The sequence below is a fragment of the Protopterus annectens genome, chromosome 4.part0, assembly GCF_019279795.1.
Source record: "Protopterus annectens isolate FY-2018-M chromosome 4.part0, PAN1.0, whole genome shotgun sequence".
NCBI lineage: Eukaryota > Metazoa > Chordata > Ceratodontiformes > Protopteridae > Protopterus > Protopterus annectens.
In genome coordinates this window covers 692,274,550-692,299,007 of record NC_056733.1, presented here as the reverse complement: position 1 = coordinate 692,299,007, position 24,458 = coordinate 692,274,550, and the positions used below count along the sequence as shown (strand labels likewise).

Here is a 24,458-nt window from a genome sequence, read left to right as displayed (position 1 = left end):
CCACTCCACCTACTGCACATCTTTGGAATGTGAGAGAAGACTCGAATATTCAGAGAAAAATCCATGTGAACACAGGAAGGATAAGCAGACTGCACACAGAAAGCACCCCAGATGAGAATTGAACCAGAGGACCTCTTGCTGTGAGGTGACAGCCCTACCCCCTGCACCACAGTGCAAGTATAAAACTCTAATTTTTATCATTATTCACTGACTGCAATGGTCTGTGAAGTACAAGGGACAGGGCAAGTATAAGAAGCAACATCAGGGGCATTCTGTAAGATCAGGGACAGTTTTAAACCATTACTTGGACTCACTTAAAATGCTAATAAAACAACAGATCTGCCATCATGATGCACTTTATGAATGATAAGAAAAATGAAACTCTGTCTGGCATTATCGAACAACTGTAAGAATCTTTGATTTATGATTCATGAAGCCAGGGACAGAAATAAGAAGAGACATTGGGGATGTTTTATCAACTCAGAGATAGGTAAGAGGTATGTGAGGGCATATGTGTGTGTGTGTGTGTGTGTGTGTGTGTGTGTGTGTGTGTGTGTGTGTGTGTGTGTGTGTGTGTATGTGTGTGTGTATATGAGAGAGTGAATGGAGGGGTGCCTGTGCCAACAAGATGCATCAGCCGCCAATGTTAACTACTGCAGGAAAGTACTGATTTACACTCACTACAATTAATGGTAATTTAGAGAAATACAAATTAACTAGTAATGAGATCTTTCCTCATTGCTGCTAACATGTCTGTGAATTGCATTTTTCTCAGTTGTGGAAACAACCCCTTTTGGCAGCATCATCAGCTCTTACCCACCAGAAGTGGGGTTATTTCTGAATATCTGGAATAGTTTTTTTTTTATATAATTTACTTCATAATGTATCGTCAAATAGTTTTATTCTCTGCTGTAGTGAAGGCCAGGCAGTGTATATAATATGCAGCTGTTCGTATCAGTAAGGCAGGTTCCTAATTAACAGAAGTACTGCATGGTAAACAACTTTCAATCTATGAAAAATAGGTAAACACGTAAAGCACAATATAAAACTAAGTAAAACCCCAAAACAGATAAATGCCAAGTACCAAAAATTCTAAAAGCTGATAACTTAAGTTACTGTGTAATCTCACAAAATTTTGCGAAATTACTTTAAAATCAAAACCAAACCAAAAGATGGAAGCAAGTCAAACAACAACCAAAACCAAAAATAAAGACTTGCAAGGAGTGTCCAAATAGAGGTCGGAAACCAGGATTCCTTCTTAAAAGGATCTTTTATTGAAAATCACAAAACACCAGTGTTTCTTTATTTCATACAAATGCTCGTATATACGTTTTTTTAACTTTCTCTCGGTTTTTCCAACGTAGTAAGAACTACACATTTTACATATAGCAATGTAAACCACACCATAAGTATTACAGTTAGAGAAACTGTCACTAGTAATCTCCTTGTCTCTTGCTGTAATGTAAATGCTGGTTTTATTAGCTATATAGGGGCACTGTGAGCAGGATCCACATTTGAAAGTACCCGCTCTTTTTAAAGATGCCCTAGCCATATTCTGTATACCAAACTCAAATAATTGTTTAAAATTTAAGTCTTTCCGATAAGTAAACTTCAAAGATTTGTTTTTGAATACATTTAAATCGGAAATTTCCACAAACCTGTTCCATTCATTAAAAATAACTTCCTTAATTACAGCTGCATCCCCTGAATAATCTAAAATGAATGCATCATCCCATTTCTTAAGCTCATTCATGTGGGTATTTGTATGTCCTGCAGCTTGAATGGTTTGTCCTAAAATAGGGGCAAATCTATCTTTTCTTCCCTGGCCACTAAATCAAACATCTCTTGTAATAACATATCAGGGTAACCACTTCTGTTAAACATTTCTAAAACTTTACCACTTTCAATGATGAAGTCATGATCATCCGAAGTCATTCTACTAACTCTTACTAACTGTCCATTAACCAGATTCTTCTTCTGGAAAAAAGGGTGGCTGCTCTTAAAATGTAGGTAAGAGTTGGAGAATGTTTCCTTACGGTAAATACAAGAAGAGAAGCCATCAGCTTTTTTGGAAATGAAAACATCCAAATAAATGAGGGTTTCTGAATTATAACTATAAGTGAAATCTAAAAAAGTGGTGGAACTTTTTAAATAATCTAAAAATTCAATATATCTTTGATGTGTATCTGTCCAAAATATGACTATATCGTCCAGGAACCTTTTATATAAAGACCAGCACCCAACAAAAGGACTGTTTAATATGTATAATTCTTCCCATCTGGACAAAATTATGTTCGCGTATGTGGGTGCAAATTTAGCCCCCATTGCAACTCCCCTCTTTTGCTTAAAAAATTCTCCTTGGAAAAACATATAATTGTTGGTGAGAATTGTGTCCATGAACGTTAAACAGTTCCTAAAGTCGTCCCCTGAAAACTATTTGTTATCCCTCATACTATCTTCTAGCCACTGAAGCCCAACATCATGAGGAATGGATCCAAACAAATCTACCACATCTAAAGTAACAAAGGACAATTCTGAGGAAAGTAAATGAGGTTGGACACACCTAAGAAAATCCCAAAAGTCCTTTAGTACAGTTGGACCCTCATAAGAAAGCTTTTTTTAGTTTGTCATCCACAAATTTAGCCAGTGAAGTAGTAGCAGAACCTTCCGAGGCCACAATAACTCTAAGAGGAGGGTCCACTTGGTCCTTATGGACCTTGGGTATCCCAAAAACTGAAGGGATCCTGGGATGTAGGTTAATCAAAAAATTATAGGTGTCCTTATCAATGGAACCCTCCAATAGTAAATCATACAATAACAACTTAATTTTGGAATGTGCCAAATTGACCTTGTTGACAGAAGCCCTTGAGTATTTGGAGGTATCACAAAGTAAATCCTTCATTTTGGATTCATAGGTTATAAAATCCATCAATACTGTACCTCCACCTTTATCGGGCTGCATAATTCTGACATTCCTGTTATTTCTCAGTTCGTTTAACACTGCTTTTCCACCTACTGACAAATTAGGAAAAATCCTATGCTGGCTTACTACTTTCCTAATTTCCCTTTCTAGAATTATATCCAAGTTTTTCAGTTGTGGATGTAAAGGTGGGTTCATAGTGCTTCTTTTCCTCAGAGAGCCAGTACCCTCTATTTCAATTTTGTTTTCCTGAAATAATAAAGCAAAGTTCATTTTTCTTAAAAATAACTTTAAATCTACAATTAGTCTGGGTAAACTGGCCTTTCTAATGGGAATAAATTTAAAACCCTTTGAAAATAAATGAAAATGTTCCACTTTTACTTCTATATCACTATAGTTAAAAATCTTGTAATCATTCAATGTATAAATATGACCTTGTTTTGTTACTGGAGTGTTCATATCTAAATGAACATTCAATGGTAATTCCGTCTGTAATTGTTCTTGTACTGTGGATAACGGACAGGATTCTGGTTGCGAATCCTGTCCGATCTCCGTAAAGGGACAGGCATGTCCATTTCAAAAATTTCAGGTTGATCAAAAAACATATCCTGCCCCTCTAGATCTACATTCTGTCTAGGAGAATCTACAGGTCCATTGTCAGTTTGGTAAAAGGCTGCAGTAGCAAAAGAATAAGATGTTTTAGTGTTAGGATAGGCCCTACCATACTTGTAATCCCTTACATCCCTCTCTAATTTAGCCTGCTTCCTTTTCATATTAGTCTTACATTTTGACTCCACATCAGAAAAAATGTCATTATATAATTTCTTTTCAGATTCCACCTTAAAAAGCAGGTCATTAATAATATTTACATTAATTCGCTCTATCTTGTCCAATAAAATTGTTCTAACTCTTTTGTTTTCTTTAATTATAGAACCCACAACATCAAAGCCACACTTGTCATAAATCTTAATTAATTCTGAATGAAATTCAGAACCTTCAATAACGTTGTTCGGAAACTTAACTATACGAAGACCCTTAGGTACAATTTGTTTATTTAAGCATTCCCTAAGGAATGAACAATCACAACCAAGACGCTTGTATTTCTCTACCAAAAAATATAATTTGTCTATATTCTCCCTATAAGTATTGGTTCTCCCCTCATGATGTCCAATACTAACAGGAGATTCTGATAACAAATAATCTTTCTCTAAAAAAGTTTTGAAATCAAATCTGCTGTTTGCAGATGAAGAAAAGTCACCTTGACAATCTGGTGTAACAGCGGGCTGTCTGTTGTTTGGTGGCGCCGCACCATCTCCTCGATGGGTAGAAACTGTTGAACGCAAAAGACGAGGAAATTCTGAAAAATCGTCATTGTTTGAAAGCAAATTATCATTGGAACTGTTGCCACCATTAGTTCCTCTCACAGTATTGCACATCTGCTTGGAGGTTGTAGATAGTTTATTGGCATAAGTTTGTGATAAACTACCACTGTTTAACGCTGAGGCCAAAGTAACTATTGAAGAACAGGCTGGCGTCAAAAGTTCAACCAGCTGAGAAAGCTGGCCAATGACCTTGCGAAGTTCACCCTTCTCATGTGAACATGAAATATCAAGTGTGGTTTCACCCTCTGGACTCTCCGCCATCGCACAAAACCAAAACCAAACCAAAAGATGGAAGCAAGTCAAATGACAACCAAAACCAAAAATAAAGACTTGCAAGGAGTGTCCAAATAGAGGTCGGAAACCAGGATTCCTTCTTAAAAGGATCTTTTATTGAAAATCACAAAACACCAATGTTTCTTTATTTCATACAAATGCTCGTATATACGTTTTTTTAACTTTCTCTTGGTTTTTCCAACGTAGTAAGAACTACACATTTTACATATAGCAATGTAAACCACACCATAAGTATTACAGTTAGAGAAACTGTCACTAGTAATCTCCTTGTCTCTTGCTGTAATGTAAATACTGGTTTTATTAGCTATATAGGGGCACTGTGAGCAGGATCCACATTTGAAAGTACCCGCTCTTTAAAATCAAAGCATGTATGCAATGTACAGTAAAATTATAAACCAAATAATCATTGTGACATTTTTGAACACAACTCAATAGTATGACACAGCTGCAAACAAAGAGAGTAGACAAAACTGATGTAGAGTTTTAAGTAAATCAGAGACAAGTAGAATAGTATAATAGGTCCATCCAGCCTGTTGAGTAACCAGGTTAGTGTACTAATCTGAATGAATCCATTTCAGCCACAGACTGGGAATACAGAAGAAACATAAATGTAAGTAATCAATGACAGGCATATGTTATAAAAATAAATAAGTTGTTCCTTCTTTCCTTCCAAAAGGAGCCTTTTATTAAATTGCTTTCTTTATGAAAGGAATTGAGTAGTTGTAATTAAAAAGTAGCTGGAAGTAAGGAAGTTTGTTACAAGTGAACATTATGATTTGACTATGATTTAAGTCATCAGGAACTTTATTCTAGAAGTGAGGTTTTGTGTAGGAAGATTTTGTTTCACCTGCACTTAAGTTATATCCAAAAGATTTAAAGGGTTGCAGGTAGGATTAGCAGAATTTAGGAAGGATGCAAACTTAAGTACCTCAGTTGTTTTCTTGACTGGTGGACACATGCCTTAAGACCTACACAGCAGCCTGTTGAGAGCTATGTTTCCTTTTATTGGGACTGGCAACAAGTCAAGTCTGTCATTTAGTACATAGTTTTGCTCAGTAGTATAGCCCTACAAAATTCCTGATATTGATAGAAGAAACCTCAGCCACTGTAAAGATTCCACATTCACTCTAAACCAACAAGCTGCTTCAGGCAGTAGCCTCATTTGATTTTGGACTTCTGTAATACATCAGAGCAGACTGCTGTGGAATGACTGCCTTACTTTTCTCACAACCTTAAGCTAATGCTGTAATCAGGAGTGGTATGTCAGTACATGAGAGTGAGTGTAATTACCTGGTCAGGTATATTACAATCATAGATGAACTATGATATAAAACACTAAACTCTTCTGCACGTGGAGAAATGAATTAATAGCTGTATCATTTTTTTACGCAGTTTGAATCAAAAAATATTTTTCTTGTTTTGCTTTATTCAGGAAGTCGAAGAGTTGTGGATGTCATGGATGTTGACACACAAAAAGGCACAGATATGAGCATGATGCAGTTTGTGAAATATTATGAGAGTCCAGAAAATGAACGAGACAAGCTATATAATGTCATAAGCCTGGAATTCAGTCACACTAAACTGGAAAATATGGTGAAGCGGCCAACTGTGGTAAGACTTTCTGGATGTCAGAGTACCCTAAGTAGTTTTCTTTACGTAACAGTGTAGTGATAAGTATACAGTTATTAGCTAACATGGAAGTATGTGATAATGTGAAACGTACGTGCCCATAACTTTAAAATGAACTGCAAATATGATATTGCGTCAAGACCAGGATGTTTACCCACTGGGGTTGCCCACTTTGGTTCCCTTTGATACTGTGTAGACAGCATGGGTGGTCAGTATCATTCCAGTTTTTTTTTTTTTTTTTCATGCAACATCAGCCTGCTCCATGAAATATAAGTGAATGCCAACATTTCAGGACTGTTTACTAATGATTACCTTTCAGAATTAAAAGCACTGTATGTTGTGTAGATGTTGTTTATGTCATCTCGATACTGTAGAACCCTTCTCTGGAAAACAGCATACCCAAAGAATTAGAAAGTAAACCTGTGCTATGCAGTTGAATGTTTCTTGAGCTTCTCAGTTTCTAGATATCAGTACTGCAGTTGTATACTGTTGATTAGGGTTACTTTATAGCAGAGTGATCCACTGAAATGTTATGTATACTTGGGCATTACTTTTCTGGTCCATGTGCTTAGATTAGAATTTAAATTTACCATTATTTTACAAACATTTGAGTTTCTCTTTAGATAATTAGGTTTTCCTGGGGTTTGTTTGCAGGAAAGAAATCCACAGAGCTTCTGAGTGCAACAAAGACCAGAAAGTTTAGGATTTTTGCATGGATGTATCTGCACTATCTGCATATGTATTTTTATACTCCCAGTAGACTTCTGAGGATATTTCTGCAGGTAGATAGTAAATATTGAAGATAGGGAAGAGAGAGAGAAAGAGGTAATTGGGTACATGTTTTTTTCACAATGTAACAAGTTGGTAGATTCTGAAATTTCTCTAAAGGGTACTTTGACAGAAATGTTGGGATAGCAGGTGTTAACAACAAGGGAAATAATTATTTTGAGCTAGAATATAGGAATATAGGATTTAAATTGCCTAGACACACTAAGGCTGTGCTAAGTCTAATAGTACTGGCTGACAAAAAAAAAAAAAACAATTACTACAAATTGGAAATCATCATAACAAAAGTTTGAATAGTGTAAAGCAGATAAAAGAACTCCAAATGAGACCTTTAGAAAAGCAAAGGAGCAAATTTTGTGGAAATAATTGGCATTATTGGGGCCAGTAGATGAAGATTATTGCTTATGAGGAGTGAGGTGTAAAGGAAGGCAGGAATTCAGAAATTTATGTAACACTGGAGTTGGAAACGGTTATTTCAACATAGTTTCTTTTCTGTTAGTGTAAGTGAAATCATAAAGATGTTTAAAAAAAGGCAAGATCCCCAGTCTGGGAAATGCAGCCTTGGTGATGTTTGAAGAAGACATGAATCTTTGACAGTGTTAGGTTATACTGCAGCACTGAGAGTCAGTGAGACTCGTGCATCAACAAGTTCCCTATAGAGAAACACTGTCCACATTTTGTAGATGGAGAATATACAGTGGTACCAGCATCCACTGGCTTACAAACACTCAACCAGTTGTTCAAGTGCATATTTTGTACAGCACGCTATTTCAAGCTGTAACCCTCCCTAAGAAAACAAGTTGGCTTTATGATTTTCAGCCAGTATTTCATCAGCCCATTCCCCAGACCTAGGCCACCAATGTTGCAGGCCAAAGTGGAGTATCTACATTGTTGAACCAGCAATATTTAAAGCTTTTAGACTGCTTATTGTTTATCTGCCTCTTTGTTTATTTTCCTCCATTTTTGATAACTTTACCAGTTACACTAAGCTGTTTCCCTGCAGAGTATTCTCTCACAAAAAGTGTAAAGCTTTTTGCAGGTTGAGACCTGTTGATCATTTCCCATTTACACTGAAGCCACACCTGGAATTACAGAATGTCAGTAGCATCTTACAGTGATGCATCATTTAGGATGACTAAGAAGCAATACACTGCAAGGAATATAACATGATATACTCAAGTGTTCTTCCACAACCTGTGGTACTGCTGTGTGTTGACAGTCACACAGATCTGCTACTATTCAGTGCATATTGCTGTATAATACCACTCTTTACATTGTGGAACAAACCAAAATGGAACCTGCCCAAGTGCTTATGACTCACTCCTAAAATACTGTCCTAAAGCATTCAACAAGAAATGTCTGGCTGTCTGTTTCCTGTTGGAAAGCATGGTCTTGTTTTTTTCTCTGTCCTGTGGTGTGCAGACTCCAGTTTGAGATCTTTGAGTCCTTGTCACTAACCACCAGTGGGAGAGTGTATTACTGCTTCCTTCAGTAATTGTAGGAGTTTATTAGTATATGTGATGGTCTATCTTGTCACCTTTGGAAATGCATGTTACTGACCTGCAGCCATAAAATTTATAATAACAACTGTTATGTGGTGTATATTTCCCATCCACACAACACACTCAGTCACTAAGCAGTGACATGATATTTTCATCTACACACATAATGTCATAAAGTAGAACTGTAACATCTGATCTGAAGTTGTTGTCTTCATTTGGTCTTCAACCTGTGGGGTCTCGGATCTGACATCGGCTCCTCCTATCCTACCCATAATGCCCCAATCTCCCTCTACCCCTTAGATCTCGTTTGCTGCTCGTTTGAACAGCCATGGGGTTCTGTCTCTGAGCTTTCTCTGGAGAATTTCAGTGATATTTTTGGGTGTTTGAGTGCATTATTATTATGAAAAAACAAACTCGAAAAAGCACTGCTAGGAACTGAGACAGCGAACACTTTAATAAAACGACACAAGTCAATCCAACAATCCACTGAACTGTACTGTAAAGCGCTTTTTGTCTGGCTAAATAGCCAGACTTCTTCAGACCACTGAACTGTACTGTAAAAATGTGTATATAGCCAGACGAAAAGCGCTTTACAGTACAGTTCAGTGGATTGTTGGATTGACTTGTGTCGTTTTATTAAAGTGTTCGTTGGCTCAGTTCTTAGTAGTGCTTTTTCGAGTTTGCATTATTATTATATATTTTTTTCTCTCTTTGAACTCCCTTCCTACCTCGTCTATCTCTTGTTATTTTAAAAAAGAAAAAGTGAAAGTAGGACTTCTGTCTCTCTTTCCTTCCTTTTTTACCTAGTGGGTGTTTTTTGTTGTAGTTGTGTCCTGCCATGGCCGACTCCAAGCCAGCAGGCTTCAAGAAATGCACAGAGTGCAGGTATAAAATTCTGCCTTCTGATGCTCCCACTCTGTGCGTAGTTTGTTTAGGAGTGACCCATTTAGATTCCTCCTGTTCTATATGCGGGCTTTAATCAGCACATGTTTATCGAACAGCAGGTCTACTCTTCAATATCCTTTTCCCTGGTGCACTGAATTATCTGGCACACATGATCAGACTTTATAGAGCCCTCGTTAAGGAACTCTGTGCTTCTGCCCCAGGTTCCATGTCTGGAGAGGACAACAAGATCTTCTTCTCCTCCAGAATGGCCACCTCCGTTCTGTCTCCAACACATCCATGAGGCTACTTTTGCATGTGGCAGAAGGCACCTGAAGGGCAGCCAGTTCTGGCATTGCCATTAGGTGCCATGCCTGGATGCGGCTATATGAATTCTTGGAACCCTTCATGGCATCCTTCATCAATGTGCCCTTTGACGGATCATCTCTTTTTGGTCCCACGGTTAGAGACACTCTCTCCCAGACCAACAAAGATGGAAAGACCTTGTCTGCCATCGGAATGCACTTTTCTACCCACAGCGATCCTACTCTAGGAATCAGCCTGGTGGCAAGAAGCTGTGGTTTCGAAAGTCTCAAGATGATTTCCAGGACTCACAGGGAGACTTTTCCTCCAGAGGCAGAGGAGGAAATAATTCCAATGGCAGGTGCAGCCCCTGCAGCGGGGGGGGGGGGGGGTCTGAGAAATCAGGGGTCTCGAGATACATTTTCAGGCAGGCCCTTTCTGCAGTCCTGAAGGATTGCCCAACTGCTATACTCTGGAGGTGGTCGGGGGAAGTCTTTCTTTACATCCAGTAGCCTAGGAAGCCATCACTGATGATTGTTGGGTGTTAAAGATAATATCCAGAGGTTACACCATTCTGTTCTTCAGATCCCCAAGTCCAAGACAAAACCTCCCCAATGTGCCACCCAATCAAAGGGAGGCAGCAGCCCAGGTAATTGCAAAGCTGCTGGCAAAAAGAGTTATTCAAACCGTCCCCCAAGACCAGTTCAGATTGGGCATCTATTCAAGATTCTTTTTGGTGCCAAAGAAGATGGGGGAACTACAGACCAATTCTGGATCTCATTTCCCAAAACAACTCTGTTGCCAAAACAAAATTCTGGATGGTCACAATACAGTCCATTCTGCCCTTTCTACAGGAGGACAATTGGATGTGCTCAGTAGGCCTTCAGGATGTGTATTACCACATCAAGATGGACAGACACTTAGGGGACTTCCAAGATGGCTGCACACTAAGTAACAGCTTGTTTCTAGCTCTCCCAGTGTAAAAACAGAAACTCAGCAGAGAAAGCCAGTAAACTTGTGTTTATGGGTAAATTTCAGTAATTGGCTAGTAAGTACACTACCTGGATGCCAGGAATAAAGAAACACAGAAGACCTGGAAAAAATCAGCTACAAAAAGTGAGGAAGAAACACTGCCAGGAGAGAGTCCTTTAGCTGTTCAACAAAAAGTAATGCAACCGTCAGAAATTACTTCCAATAACCTACAGGAAGATGTAAGACAAGTGCATCCAGATCTGGTTAAAATAAACAAGACACTGGTAGACTATATCAATACAAACAACAAAAGGTTGGAACAAATGGAAGAAGCTTTAAAGAGATATTCAGATAAGATGATAAAGCTGCAAAAATCAAAGGTCAAAATGAAGAAAAGGCTGGCTGACTATGAGACTGCTCATGAAGAGATGTTTAAAAAAATAATAGAATTAGAGGACAGAGCACGTAGGGAAAAAATGAAATTTTCAACTATACCTGAGAAGCTGGAAGGAACAGACTGCATTAATTTTATGAAAGCACAAATAGGCAACTGGACTGGTATTCCACAGCAGGAACTGCTTGTTGAACGGGCACATCATATATATATATACTCCAAACCTGACCATAAGGAAGCAACCTAGACCTATAATAGTAAGAATGCAATCCTACCAGAGAAGGAGTTGATTCTAACAAAATTGGAAGAAGAACAAAATACTAAAAGTGGGAGATAGCAGAGTGTTTGTGGAGAATAATTGCTCATTGTACACCAGGCAAAAGAGGAGTAAATTCATTCCACTGTTCAGAAAATGTTGAGACACAGGTGTGAGATTCAAACTGCTGTATCCAGCTGTCTTCAAGGTATTCTTCCCTGGAGGAACAGAATCATTTTTGATGAAATACATGCTAAGGAGGAAATACAAAAGTTTGTCTAGCAAAAACTGAGCTGTGCAACAGAAAGAGATTCTGCTTCTTGTTCTTCTGGTAATAAAGACCACAGAGAGTCTGTACTTGTGAAACCTTTTCCAGTATTTCAACGGAAAATGTTGGAGAGAAGGAAGGGAGCACAAGAGTTAATTAGAAGAATCAAGAGTATGTTGGAAAGGAAATAGACACAGGATTTGGGTGATGGAGAAGAACAGTAATAAAATCAGTAACTTAATGTGGGATTACAATGCAATAATTATATTTGTGACATATGACAGAACAAGAAGATGTCTGTCAGAAAGTTACGTTCCCACACTGTGGAAAGTATCACATATAATTCCCCTCCACAAAGGCGGCCCCACCACAGAACTAACCAATTGCCGCCCCATAGCTATTCTCTCTCCAAAATACTAGAGAGATGCATACACTCTCAGGTCTCAGACTACCTCCTTACTAACAACCTCCTTTCCAATACTTAGCATGGTTTCCGACCAAATCATAGCACCATCACTGCCTTACTCTCCTTTACTAACACTATCCTTCAGCATAAAAACAATGGCTATCTCTCCTCTGCTACTTTCCTAGACCTATCTAAAGCATTTGACATGGTCCCACACAAACAACTCATCTCTGTCCTCAATAACCTATCCTTTTCTCAATCAGTCACCAACTGGTTTCAGAGTTACCTGTCTGACCGCCAACAATCCGTTGTATGGCAGAATGACATATCTCCCCAACTACCTGTTTCCATAGTGGTTCCCCAAGGATCCATCCTTGGATCCCTACTCTTCTCTGTTTTCATCAATAATCTAGCCACTGCCACCAAACATGACACATTCATACAATACACAGATGACTCAACCAGCATCTGCTCAGCCCAGTCCCTACCCAAACTGCAAAAAGTCACAAAGGAAGCCTTTTCCTCTGTTGAAACTTGGTTATCCGATGCCCAATTAATACTCAACCCAAACAAAACTAAACTACTCATCTTCCAACCCACCAAACATACTCAAAACAACTCTCACTTTAACATCACAGCAGAAGACAACACCACTATATACCCAACTGAACAGACCAAATTACTAGGAGTGGAAATAGACAATAAACTAAAATTTGACATTCACATATCCATGACCATAAAAAAGTCCACAAAAAACTAGGAGCGTTATACAGAAATAAGCAACTTCTCACCAAAGCAGCAAAGATTTCAGTAGCAAATTCCCACTTTATCTCCACCCTACTTTATGCCTCTCCAATATATACCAACCTAAGGCAATGCGATCTAAACAAGCTAGAGACCTGCTACAACAAAATTGCCAAATCACCACAGGGGCATCCTACCATAGTCACCACTGTCTCTCACTTGCTGAACTGGGCTGGCTTGAACACCTTCACCTCCTTCAATGGTATCAACTCTCACTCGCCCACAAACTAGTAAACCATCCACTAAATGTCCCATCCCTCCAGAATCTACTCCAGCCCTATCGCACCACCAGACCACTAAGCTCCAGCAACAAAAATCACTTGCAGATCACTAAAGCCAATAACTCTGCTGGTGAAGCACTATTCTCTTGCGCCATAGCCAAATTATGAAACTCCCTCCCACCTACAATTGCCTCCGTACCATCATGCACCCACTTCAAAACTTTACTAAAAGCACACCTAAAAACATGTTGGCTATGCCCTTGCAACTCCCACACTAATATCACCCACCCCATCCAACCACTGCCTTTCTTTCCACCCCACTAACTACCTTGAGTATAGCAAGCTCAGATGCTCATAAGCCTAGTACTTATTATACAGCAGGAACTTCTTATTGTAACATTTGTTAATGTCTGTTATGTACTTTGCAGATAAAGATTCTAGGTGTCTACTGATGTACTATGTTCTTCATCTGTAAATATGTTTGTAATTAATTGCTATGTTAATCAAATTGTTAATCACTATGTAATCCAATGTAACTACTGTCTGTTTATTTTAACTGTGGAGCTTTTCTCCCCGGGCCTCCACTGAAAGTGGACCTACATCCAGTCGGACACTCCCGATCAACAAATGTAAATAAATAAATAAAGAAAGAAAGAAGATCTGGAAATATTGGACTTTTTCAAAATATATTCGATGTGTGGGGGACTCTAAAGTATATGGATTACTTCATGTCATTAATGTTCAGAAAAATGCTTTGGGGAGGGGAAGAGAGGGGAGAACGCTAATTGTAAGTAAAGAAAACACTTTCTTTTCATATTAGCACTGTATTTGTGGTGCATGTTTTTTTTGCATGATATTTTTAAGTGTAATGGGGAATGTAAACAGGTGTTGCTTTTCTTTTTTCCCCTTTTCTCTTTTTCTTCTTGTACAGTTTTGAGAAATATAGGCAATGCAATGATCAAAAAAGAAAACAAAAAACAAAGGGAGTCTGGTTAACCTGGTTAAAAAGGCATGACAAAGTTCAAATGAATGTGCTTTTTTCATTCTTGCATGGGAAAATGACTGATTAAGGACCTTTGTTTTAAGAGAGAGAGCAAGTAAGTGACAAAGAATATTGACTAATATGAAGCATTTTTTTCTAGCAGTCGCATGTAAGCATACTAAGTAGCATTTCTGCAGCTGGTCTTCATGTCTCTATGGAGACAATCTGATAAAGAAAAACTGGAGACAGTCTGGTGGAAGGGGATTGGCTGAGGGAAAAGAAAAAAAAAAGAACAGAGAAATTGACTAGGATATAACGTTCTCTGAAAACAATCAGGGGGGTTTTCCCAGGTGTGACAGCTTTAAAACTAATGCAAAACCAATTAGACCTAAAGTAAAGATGTTAATTTGTCCAATCTTGCCTTATTTCTTGCTGGATGGGTTCGGCTCCGACTTGGCCACTTACTATAGCTTGAGAGCTCTTTACTGGCTTGAGGCTACGCCTTACCCCAGAATGCCCAGCGCCAGCTACTCAGATCTCGTTTGCCGCTTTAGCTGTGAGGTTGCAATCAATACTGGCTTAGGCTTAGTATAATTTTTTGTCTCTTTTAAACACAATATTGTGCTTAAAATTTGATATAATTCTTCTTTGGTAGGAGTTTGTAAGTTTCTTTTACTGTAAACCCCCTTATTTCATCCTTGTGCTTTACTTTGTGCTGTGTTGGCCATTGCCCCTTAGTCGCTAGGCCTTCTGTTATTCCCTGAACTCATTTAACTTCGAGAGTTGTCCCCCCCCCCCCTTAAGGACAGCCTTTTAAGTTAGAGGCTCTCTTTTAAGGTCTTTATTAAATGTTAGTTTTTCTATTGTAGTTTGACTTTTACTAAAATATCTAAGGAAGTTAAAACCTCTGGTTTTAAAAAGTGTGACTCATGCTGTCAGAAGATGGGGGCTCTGAACCTGCAGGACTCTTGTGCTATTTATCATGCCTTTGGTCCAAGGGTCCTGCAGAAGCAGAAGAACAAGCTTATCCTTCGTGGATTATTAAAACAGGATTCTCCGGCTAAAGCATCTCAGCCAGTGAAATCTTTGAAACCAGTCAGGCCATCGGCTCCATGTTCAGAACCGACCTGTGAGCTTGACAAACCAAGTGTGTCTGTGCCGGCTGGCACTGACAAAACTACCCCTCCGTCGGCTCCAACTGTTACTTCGGAGCTGTCTCGGAGCCACAAAAGAGCTAGGTCTCCTTCTTTGGAGCTGATTCGCTGAGTGCAACAATCACCATGACTTCAAAGCAAGTCCAGTCATCGCTCATCTTCCCACTCCTCTCGATCCTCGAGGTTATCAGATCATGATGTGGAGAGAGTGGTCAGTAGGTTGCTTAAGTCACAGACCCTTGCTAAAATGCTTTAGAGCCCACCTCAACAGGCTTCGGCTCCATCCGCTTCGATTTCGATTCCTCCTCCGACTATGCTTAGTTCGGAGCCGGAGTCCATGGACGCTCCGATAGTTTTTCCTTCGGTTCTGATGACATCCTTATCAGCTCCGACATTGGCTCCGATTACCTTGATTCTTCCACCCATTGAGGTATCTGGGCGCCGAAGCTCTCTTGTCGGCTCCAAGGGGGGGGAAGTGGCATTGGACCCTTGTCCGACCCTGCTCTCCCTCTCGGAGAGTCGGCTCAGTTGAGCTCAGCTCCCACATCGGCCTCGGAGCCATCACCCTCAGCGCAGGGTGGTATTCCTGTCTCTTTGGAGCTGGAGCCCTCCTTGTGTCGAGACTGTGACACCTTCGAGGTCATGCGGAGAGTGCTGTCTCCACAGACGGTTCCACTATTGGTTTCAACGGCTCTGTCCCCCTCGGTGCCTGTGACAACCTCTGCTCCTCATCCAGCCCCAAAGCATAGGGAACCTATGCCCCAGGATACCCCATTGGGTGAACCCTCTTCTTCTGAAGCCTCCCCAGAGTATTCTGAGCAGGATCCTCGGAAGAAAAAGTGTAAGAGAAAGCACCTAGACTCCCCTGAGTCTGTCACCTCAGATACAGACCTGGATGAATCGGAGGGGTCCCCAAGGTCCCTCTCTGAAGATGTTTCCTTTTCGGACATCCTTGAGATTCTCAGGCAGAGGCATAGCTGGACTTCCCTTGCCCCCTCCAAGGATGAGTCTGTATACCTGGACGCATTTGGTTCCCAATTTTCCACCTCCTGGGTGTCTCCGCCTTTTGATCCACTCATGTCTGTAGTGTCTCAAAAGGCTTGGTCAGCTCCAGATTCCATGGAACCTGTCCCGAGGAGACCCAATAAATTCATCACAGCTCCCCAAGACAAACAATTCTTGACTAAAGGTGACCCAGTTGATGCCATAGTGGTAGCTGCAGCCACAAAGAGAGAGTTAGCTGAAACCTCCTCATCTGTCCATCCACCAAATAAAGACTCTCGTACGATGGACAGATATGGGAAGTGAATGTTTTCATTAGCGACCTTCTCCCTTAGGTCCCTGAACTATCTTTACCATTTTACTAGGCTTCAGAGGGATCTTCTAAAAGAGTTTGGAGATACCCTACAAGATCCAACAGCTGAGGGAGCTTTAGCCAAGGTAGCTACCCAACTGGCGACTCTTAATTCAACAGTCAACTCCTCCATGAGGCTTATTTCATATGCAGCCGATGGAGTGAGTAGAGCTGCAGGAACAGGAGTGGCTCTTAGGAGATCTTGGCTACAGCTGTGTCAGTTTGCGGAACCTTTCAGAGCGTCCCTCACCAATACCCCCTTTGATGGCTCCTCTCTCTTTAGGCCTCAGGTGAAAGACACGCTTACCAGGTGCCAGCAAGAAGGCAAGATGCTCTCTTATGTCGGAGTCCATTTTTCCACTCCTACCAGACCATACCCAAAGGGTCAGAAGGGTGGAAAGATGTGGTTTCGAAAATCCCAGGGACCCTTGCCTGATGCACGTGGTGAATTTTCTACCAAGGGCAGAGGGGGAAATAATAACAATGGCAGACGCCGCCCTCGTGGCAGAGGGGGTCCGCAAAATCAGGGTGACAGAGATACGTTCTCTTCCAAACCCTATCAATATCCCTGAAGGGATGCCCGACTGCTCATCTCTGGAGACAGTTGGGGGAAGGCTTTCATTGTACCCAATCGCCTGGCAAAATATTATAAAAGACAAATGGGTACTAGCCATTATATCCAGAGGTTACAAGATTCCCTTTCATCAACCCCCTTTTGTTTCAAAAAAATCCATCCCAGATGTTCCACCCGATCTAAGGGATCAGCAGTCACAGAAGTTTCAAGACTGCTAGAAAAAAAAGAGCCATCCAGGAAGTCCCCGCAGACCAAGTAGGACACGGAACTTACTCAAGATTCTTTTTAGTGCCCAAAAAGACAGGGGACTGTTGATCAATTCTGGATCTCAAGAGGTTAAACAAATCTGTACAAAAAGAAAAGTTCCGGATAGTAACACTGCAGTCCATTCTCCCCTTTCTGGGTCAGGACAATTGGATATGCTCCATAGATCTTCAGGACGCATACTATTATATAAAAATGGACAGATGGTCCAGGAGATTTCTACGATTCCGGCTAGGGGCCAGTCATTACCAGTTTAGAGCTCTGCCCTGTGGTCTCACCACAGCCCTCAGGTTGTTCACCAAATGCATGGCAGTAGTCACGGCTCACCTGAGATGTGTAGGATTCCAGGTGTTTCCTTATCTGGACGACTGGCTCCTCACTTCTACCACCAGGCAACAACTTATAGAGGCACGAGATTACACCATCACATCCTGTGCTCAACTAGGCATCACAATAAACTTCGAAAAATCTGCCTTGTTGCCCTGTCAATCTATTACATACATAGGAGCAGAGCTAGACACAAGAAAAATCATTGTAAAATTGCCTCAGGAAAGACTTTCCATTATTCAAAAACAATTGTCACTTCTCCTGAGGAGCAAAAGAATTCAAGTCAAATATGTTCTTCAAGCTCTAGGGTCCATGGCAGCAGTCATTCTTCTAGTTCCCTTAGTGTGCTTTCACATGAGAATCCTTCAGTGGCTTCTTTTCACACAATGGTCCTTCCAGGAATTACCCATGTCTCACATGATACTAATTACAGAATCTTGCAAAAGACACCTTTCCTAGTGGATGGTCTCCCCACTAGTTACTCAGGGCAGACCTTTCATGGAATCCCATCCGGTTGTTACAGTGACCACGGATGCTTCCCTAATAGGGTGGGGGGGCATTATCAAGGGAAGACAGTCCAAGGCATTTGGCAACCTCACAGGTACCACTTGCACATCAATGTCCTGGAGATGAGAGCGGTGCTCCTAGCATTGCAAGCTCTTTAAGACTCCCTCCCTGCCGGGACTGTTGCAATACAGATGGACAATATGTCAGTGGTTTGGTACATCAACAAACAGGGTGGAACCAGGTCTTACCCCTTGTGCCGAGAGGCCCTCAGACTGTGGCAATGGGCGATTTCCTCCCAACGTTTTCTGACAGCAATGCATATCCCTGGGACATCCAGTGTAATAGCGGATAGGCTCAGCAGGGCTATCCTCATGCCTCACAAGTGGTCTCTGAAACAGGAAATTGTGGATCTTATTTTCCGCAAATGGGGCCAGCCTTGCTGCGATCTCTTTGCCTCTCCCCTCAACAACAAATGCAGCAGCTACTTCTCTCTTGTTCCTCCTCCAGGTCAGACACCCAGGGACGCTCTAGTCCACAATTGGCCTCAGGGACTCCTTTATGCATTCCCCCCCTTTCCCCAATTCCAAAAGTCATTCAGAAAGCAAAATTGTTGGGTTGCAAAATGATCCTCATTGCCCCCTATTGGCCTTGACAGATCTGGTTTCCATTCCTTCACCCCCACCTTCAAGCCCAGCCTTGGATTCTGGACCCAGTACTGTACCTCTTGATTCATCAGTCAGGTGGGCTACACAAATCCCTCCAATCTTTCAGGCTTGCAGCTTGGTTACTCCACTTCCAATCCTAGCCAGGCTCCCCAATATTTCCCCAGCAGTGCGTGATATTATTGTTTCCTCCCATAAGACAAATACAAGGAAAGTCTATGCTAGCAAATGGAAAAGATTCTCTTACTGGCAGAATCCAGGAATTTAGATCCTTTTACAGCTCCTGTACATGAGATTTTGGATTTCTTAGCAGAACTGTTTCATTTTGGTGCAGCGGTTGCTAGCATCAGAGTACAACTAGCTGCCATTTCAAATTTTCACGTCAGAGTTTCTAACTCCAGCATAATGTCTCACAAACTCTGTAAGGCTTTCATGAAAGGTACAGCTCTACTTAGAACCCCAGTGAAAGAGCCCCTTCCACCTCCTTGGGATCTCAATTTGGTTCTGGCTTCCTTGATACTGCCGCTCTTTGAACCAGCATCATGTTCCTTGAAATTTCTCTCTTGGAAAACTCTCTTCTTAGTTGCTATTACTTCTGCCAGACGTGTTTCAGAACTTCATGCACTATGTGTTTGCCCTCCATACCTAGTTTTTCACAAAGACAGAGTTTCTCTCTGAACCAACCCATCTTTTCTACCTAAAGTTTGTTCAGAACACAATTTGAATCAATCCATTGAACTTCCTGTCTTTTTCCCTAATCATTCCAACAAGGCAGAATACAGATTACACCAACTGGATGTGCATAGACAACTGTGTTTCTATCTCCATAGAACTAAAGAAATGAGAAAATCAGATCAGTTGTTCCTTTCATTTGCTAACAACAAAGGCCTTCCAGTTTCTAAAGTAACATTGTCAAAATGGTTATCAGACACCATAGTCCATACCTACCACTTGCGACAAAAAGATCTTCCAACAAAACCCAAAGGTCATTCAACCAGGTCAGTAGCTACTTTGGTAGCATTTCAATCTAGATTGCCCATAGATTCAATTTGTGCAGCAGCAACTTGGGCAGATCCTCATACATTCATTTCTCATTACGAAGTAGATGTGGTCTCCCGGGGCAGAGCTTCCTTTGGTTCCACGGTTTTGAAGACTCTGTTCCAATGAGCCACCCAGGATTGAAGTGCTAGGGACGCTGTCCATCCAGCAAGAATGAAGGCGAGATTGGACAACTTAACATAAAGAAGTTATGTACCTACTGTAACGTTCCATGTTAGTTGTCCTTCATCTCGCCTTCCTTCTTGCGTCCCTCCCTCCTTCCCCCTTCCTCGAGGATTGAGAGGAGTTTCTCAATGGTTTCACTGGCTAATTTGTTTTGTTATTAGTTGCTTCTCAACCAAACCATGACAATTACCTGTATATCCAGGTTTATTAATGGATTATCTCCTATAATTATGTCTAGTGTGAGCTATCTCAAACGAGATCTGGGTAGCTGGCGCTGGGCATTCTGGGATAAGAGGTAGCCTCGAGCCAGTAAAGAGCTCTCGAGCTATAGTAAGTGGCCGAGTCGGAGCCGAGGATCGGCTCCGAACCCATCCTGCAAGAAGGAAAGCGAAATGAAGGACGACTAACATGGAACGTTATGGTAGGTACATAACTTCTTTTTTTCTCAGTTTAAAATGCATTAGGATATTAATATAAACAGGTGCTTTTTTTTTTCTTTTTCAGCCTTCTCTCTTTTTCTTTGTTCAGTTTTAAGAAATGTAGGCACTGCAACTGCAAAAAAAGAAAAAAAAAGAAAAAGGAGGCGAGGAGGAGATGGAGGGAGAGAGGAAGGGTCTGGTTAAGAGAGTGTGATAAAAGAAAAGTCAGTGTGCTTTTTCCCATGCTTGTGACTGGGTTAAAACCGTAGGCATTATGCAGTAACAGGTTTATTACAAAGCATGTAAATGAAAAAGAATATTGAATATTGTAAGACTTTTTTTTCTGATAAACAAGGTACCCTTAGCAGTTTTTTGTCTGGTTTGCATGTTGCTAGAAGACAATTTGATAAACAGAAATGGCTTGGAGAAAGTGTTTACTGAAAGCTTTCAAGTGCTTTCTCAACTGGGAAAGCTATAAAGACATATAAAATCAAATAGCACTTACTAGTAGCACAAACTGTACCATGCATCTTGGCATGACTAACCTTTATTTTTGGCTAACTTTAGCCTGTCTGTGTAGCTATCAACTTAGAACTTATGTTCTTGTTAGGAAGCAAAAACTTCAATATTTGAAGCTGTACATAGTTATGTGTGTTGTTATTAAGTTAATAGGTTTTAGGAGGGTTTTTTTTGGGGGGGTTGTACTGTTTGAGGGCTTTCAAAAAAACAAAAAGTTATGTAAGATGTGGCATAGGCACAAGTGAATATGACAAGAAACAACTGTATAAAAGACCAACCTGCCAAACAGTATATACATGTAACATAAAAGGTGGAACTAGACATTTAACAAAAAGCAGTTATACATAAAAGGTTGTGCTAATAACTGTATAAGAAAATGATGCCTTCTGTAATGTCTTTCAGTCTGAATGGTCTGACAGATAAACATAAAAAAGAAAGAGTATTATTATTATTATTATTATTGCAACCACATTTCCAACCTGCCCTAATTCGTTATGTTGGTCCAAAAATATTCATTTTAACGGCAAAAGGGGTGTGTAAAGTAGCAATTCTTAGTGTGTGACATTGTGTTTGAGGCAGGAAGATGACAAACAGTGACAGAGTAATAAGAATGGGGCTTGCATACCCAAAAAAAAATTTCATGTCAGTGTTTCTAACACAAGATATAAACAAGAAGTGAATGAACAAATTTGACAACTACCATTGTTCTTTCAAAATTAACTTGTGCAACCGTGACTGTCAAATTACAATGATGTTTCTCAATGTACTACAAGACATACTCAGCTGCATTTCAGTACAGTCGCTAGGGTGCGCACATATGAATTACTTCGCATTTCAGTCACTGACATTTCATATCCACTTTAGCACTGACTGTTTTCAGACATGCTGTATCAAAACCATCACATTTTCATTTGAAGTGATACAAGTCTAAACTGATGGAATTAATGATGCCATTTAATTGTTACGTTTACCAGTAAATAGCACAGTGGTGATGGCCAAGGCTGCATTCACCTATGCAAAACTATGTAAAAAGGCTGTCCCTCAATTTCAATCACTCAAAATAAAGAAATCAATCAATGATTGTTGAAAGCAAGTGGATTTGGTGGACTGCACCAGTGTCAACACGCACATCCAAACTCTGTGTTTCCTCAGTGTAGGTCCTATACAAACTGGGTCACCACTTCCTACCTCCCTGAGGATTCCCTCATGCTCCGCAGCTATTTCCAAAATCATGGCATCTGACCAACATCTTCAGTCCACTGACAACACCCTGCCCCTCTACTAGGGTTACCAGCAAAGAGCCATGACATCCTGGGGACTCTCGGGACACACATTTTTTTCAGAATGGACAAAAAGGTCAGTGTTAAAGCTGTGCTGCGTAAGAAAGGGTAAAGGTGCATACATACACAAAAACACTCTGTTTCTCACATTTTTTGGATAACACTCCAGAAAACAACCTGCACTGGTAAAGAAATCACACTACATAACATTTTCACAACACTAACGAACATATTTCAGGCTCAGAAAGCAACCGCTATTGCCATGAAAAATGTGGTTGCGATAATACGTAAGCACCGTGAATTATATTAAAAAATGTAGAGTGCAAATAGCTATGCTACAGGAGACACACCTGGAAACAACTGAACATGTGAATTTGATAAAGACTGGTTTTCAGGATGGTTATTCAGTGGAATATCTGGGGCAAAGGAAAAGAGGAGTACTTATATTAATTGCAAGAGGAGCTCCAATAGTGATAGAAAAGGAAAAAGAAAAAATAGTGGAAGATAAATAGTACTAAGGGGCTACTGGCTAGGGAGGAGGATTACACTGGCATCCATTTACACCCCCCCTAAAACTGCTATAATGGAGCTTAAGAAATTTCTGGGAGAAATAATCAGCTTTCAGCAAGGAATATTAATTATAGGTGGAGATTAGAATTTGGTTTGCAACAGTGAAGATGTGTCTGGCGGGCCTAGAAGGGAGAATATAACAAAGGAGGGTAGATTTTTATAGAAATTTAAGAAAATGTTTGGCATGGAAGATGTGAATTCAGTATTAGGACTTCAGAGTGAATTCACATATTACTCACCGAGATACAAAAACTGGGAAAGGCTAGATAGATTTTATATCTTTCAGGAATGTGTGCACTTAATTGTAGGTCTTGAAAAGCACCCAATAACTATTTCAGATCATACACCAATAATAACTAAAATAAAAATTTGAGGCAATGAAATAAAAATGAGACACTGGCGCTTTCCCACCTATTGGTTGAAAAGAGAGGCATTCAAGGAATGGGTTCTGGAATTAATTCGGGAGCTACTAGAGAAGATAGAATTTTCTTCTGAAAACATAGCTAGGGAATGGGATAAAATTAAAGTGGAGTTTAAAACTAGGGAGGACATAAAAGAAAGGGAGATATGGTTAAACAGTAACAAGAATTATTTAGAGGGATTGACAAATGTTAATGTATTGCAAAATGGGGGGAATCTCTCAGAACAAGAAAAGGAGCAACTGCAGAATGCTAAACAGAAAATAAAGGATTACTTTGACAATATGCACAAGATTAGAAACATTACTGTTAAGCAACTGTTTTTTCATAATAATTTTAGAACACAAAAACTTTTAGCACAACAACTCAGGCAACAGAAAGTGGAAAGGGCTGTCACCAAGCTTAGGGAGCCTGTAACAAGGAAAATAACAAGAGCGCCTGTAGAAGTATTAGAAATATTTTGGAAATTCTATGAAAGTCTGTATAAAGCAGAGAAATATGGAAATAAGAAAAGGTGCAAATGGAAATGTTTATGGAAGAATTAAATACCAAGGTTAGAGATAGATGAGGCTCAATTACTAACAGTTAGGACAGAAAGGGATGAGATAAAAATGGCTATGTATAACTAATCTACAGGAAAGCCCCCAGGAATAGATGGCATTCCTGTGGAAGGTTGGAAGTTAGGAGGGGAAAAAACTGATAAAGATCTGGAAGATTTCATTTAATAGTATTTTAGGAGGAGAAGACGTACCAGCATCCTGGTAGAAGGCAGTGGTAACGGTAATACCTAAAGAGGGTAAAGATCCATCTGATCCAGCTTTATACAGGCCCATTTCATTACTAAACCATGATTATAAAGTGTTTATGTCTATAATGGCTAAAATAATGACAAAAGTGATACCAAACTTGATAGATATGGATCAGTGTGGTTTTGTGGAGGGGAGGCAAACATTTGACAATATTAAAAGAACATTGATGATCCAGAGGGAAGCAGAATGTAAGAAAATAAAATCCCACTTTTATTGGTGAGAATTGATGCAGAGAAAGTATTTGACAAGAGTAGACTGGGACTTCATGAGCAGGGCAATGGAAGTGTTTGCTTTCCTTGATACAATTATAAGGTTGATTAGAAGACTATATGAGGGATCTGAGGTGCAAATCAAGGTGGGTGGGGTCCTCTCTGA

At 40.2% G+C, this 24,458-nt stretch overlaps 1 protein-coding gene across 5 annotated transcripts in view; it reads left to right on the top strand.

The window, feature by feature from the left end:
- Positions 1-24,458, top strand: part of KDM2B (lysine demethylase 2B) — a 3,837,686-nt gene that overhangs the window by 1,426,982 nt on the left and 2,386,246 nt on the right. For all 5 annotated transcript variants that reach the window (XM_044068658.1, XM_044068655.1, XM_044068654.1 and 2 more), the window contains one exon: positions 6,029-6,207. In XM_044068658.1, the coding sequence (XP_043924593.1) occupies positions 6,029-6,207 (179 nt within the window). The remainder of the gene's footprint in view (positions 1-6,028; positions 6,208-24,458) is intronic.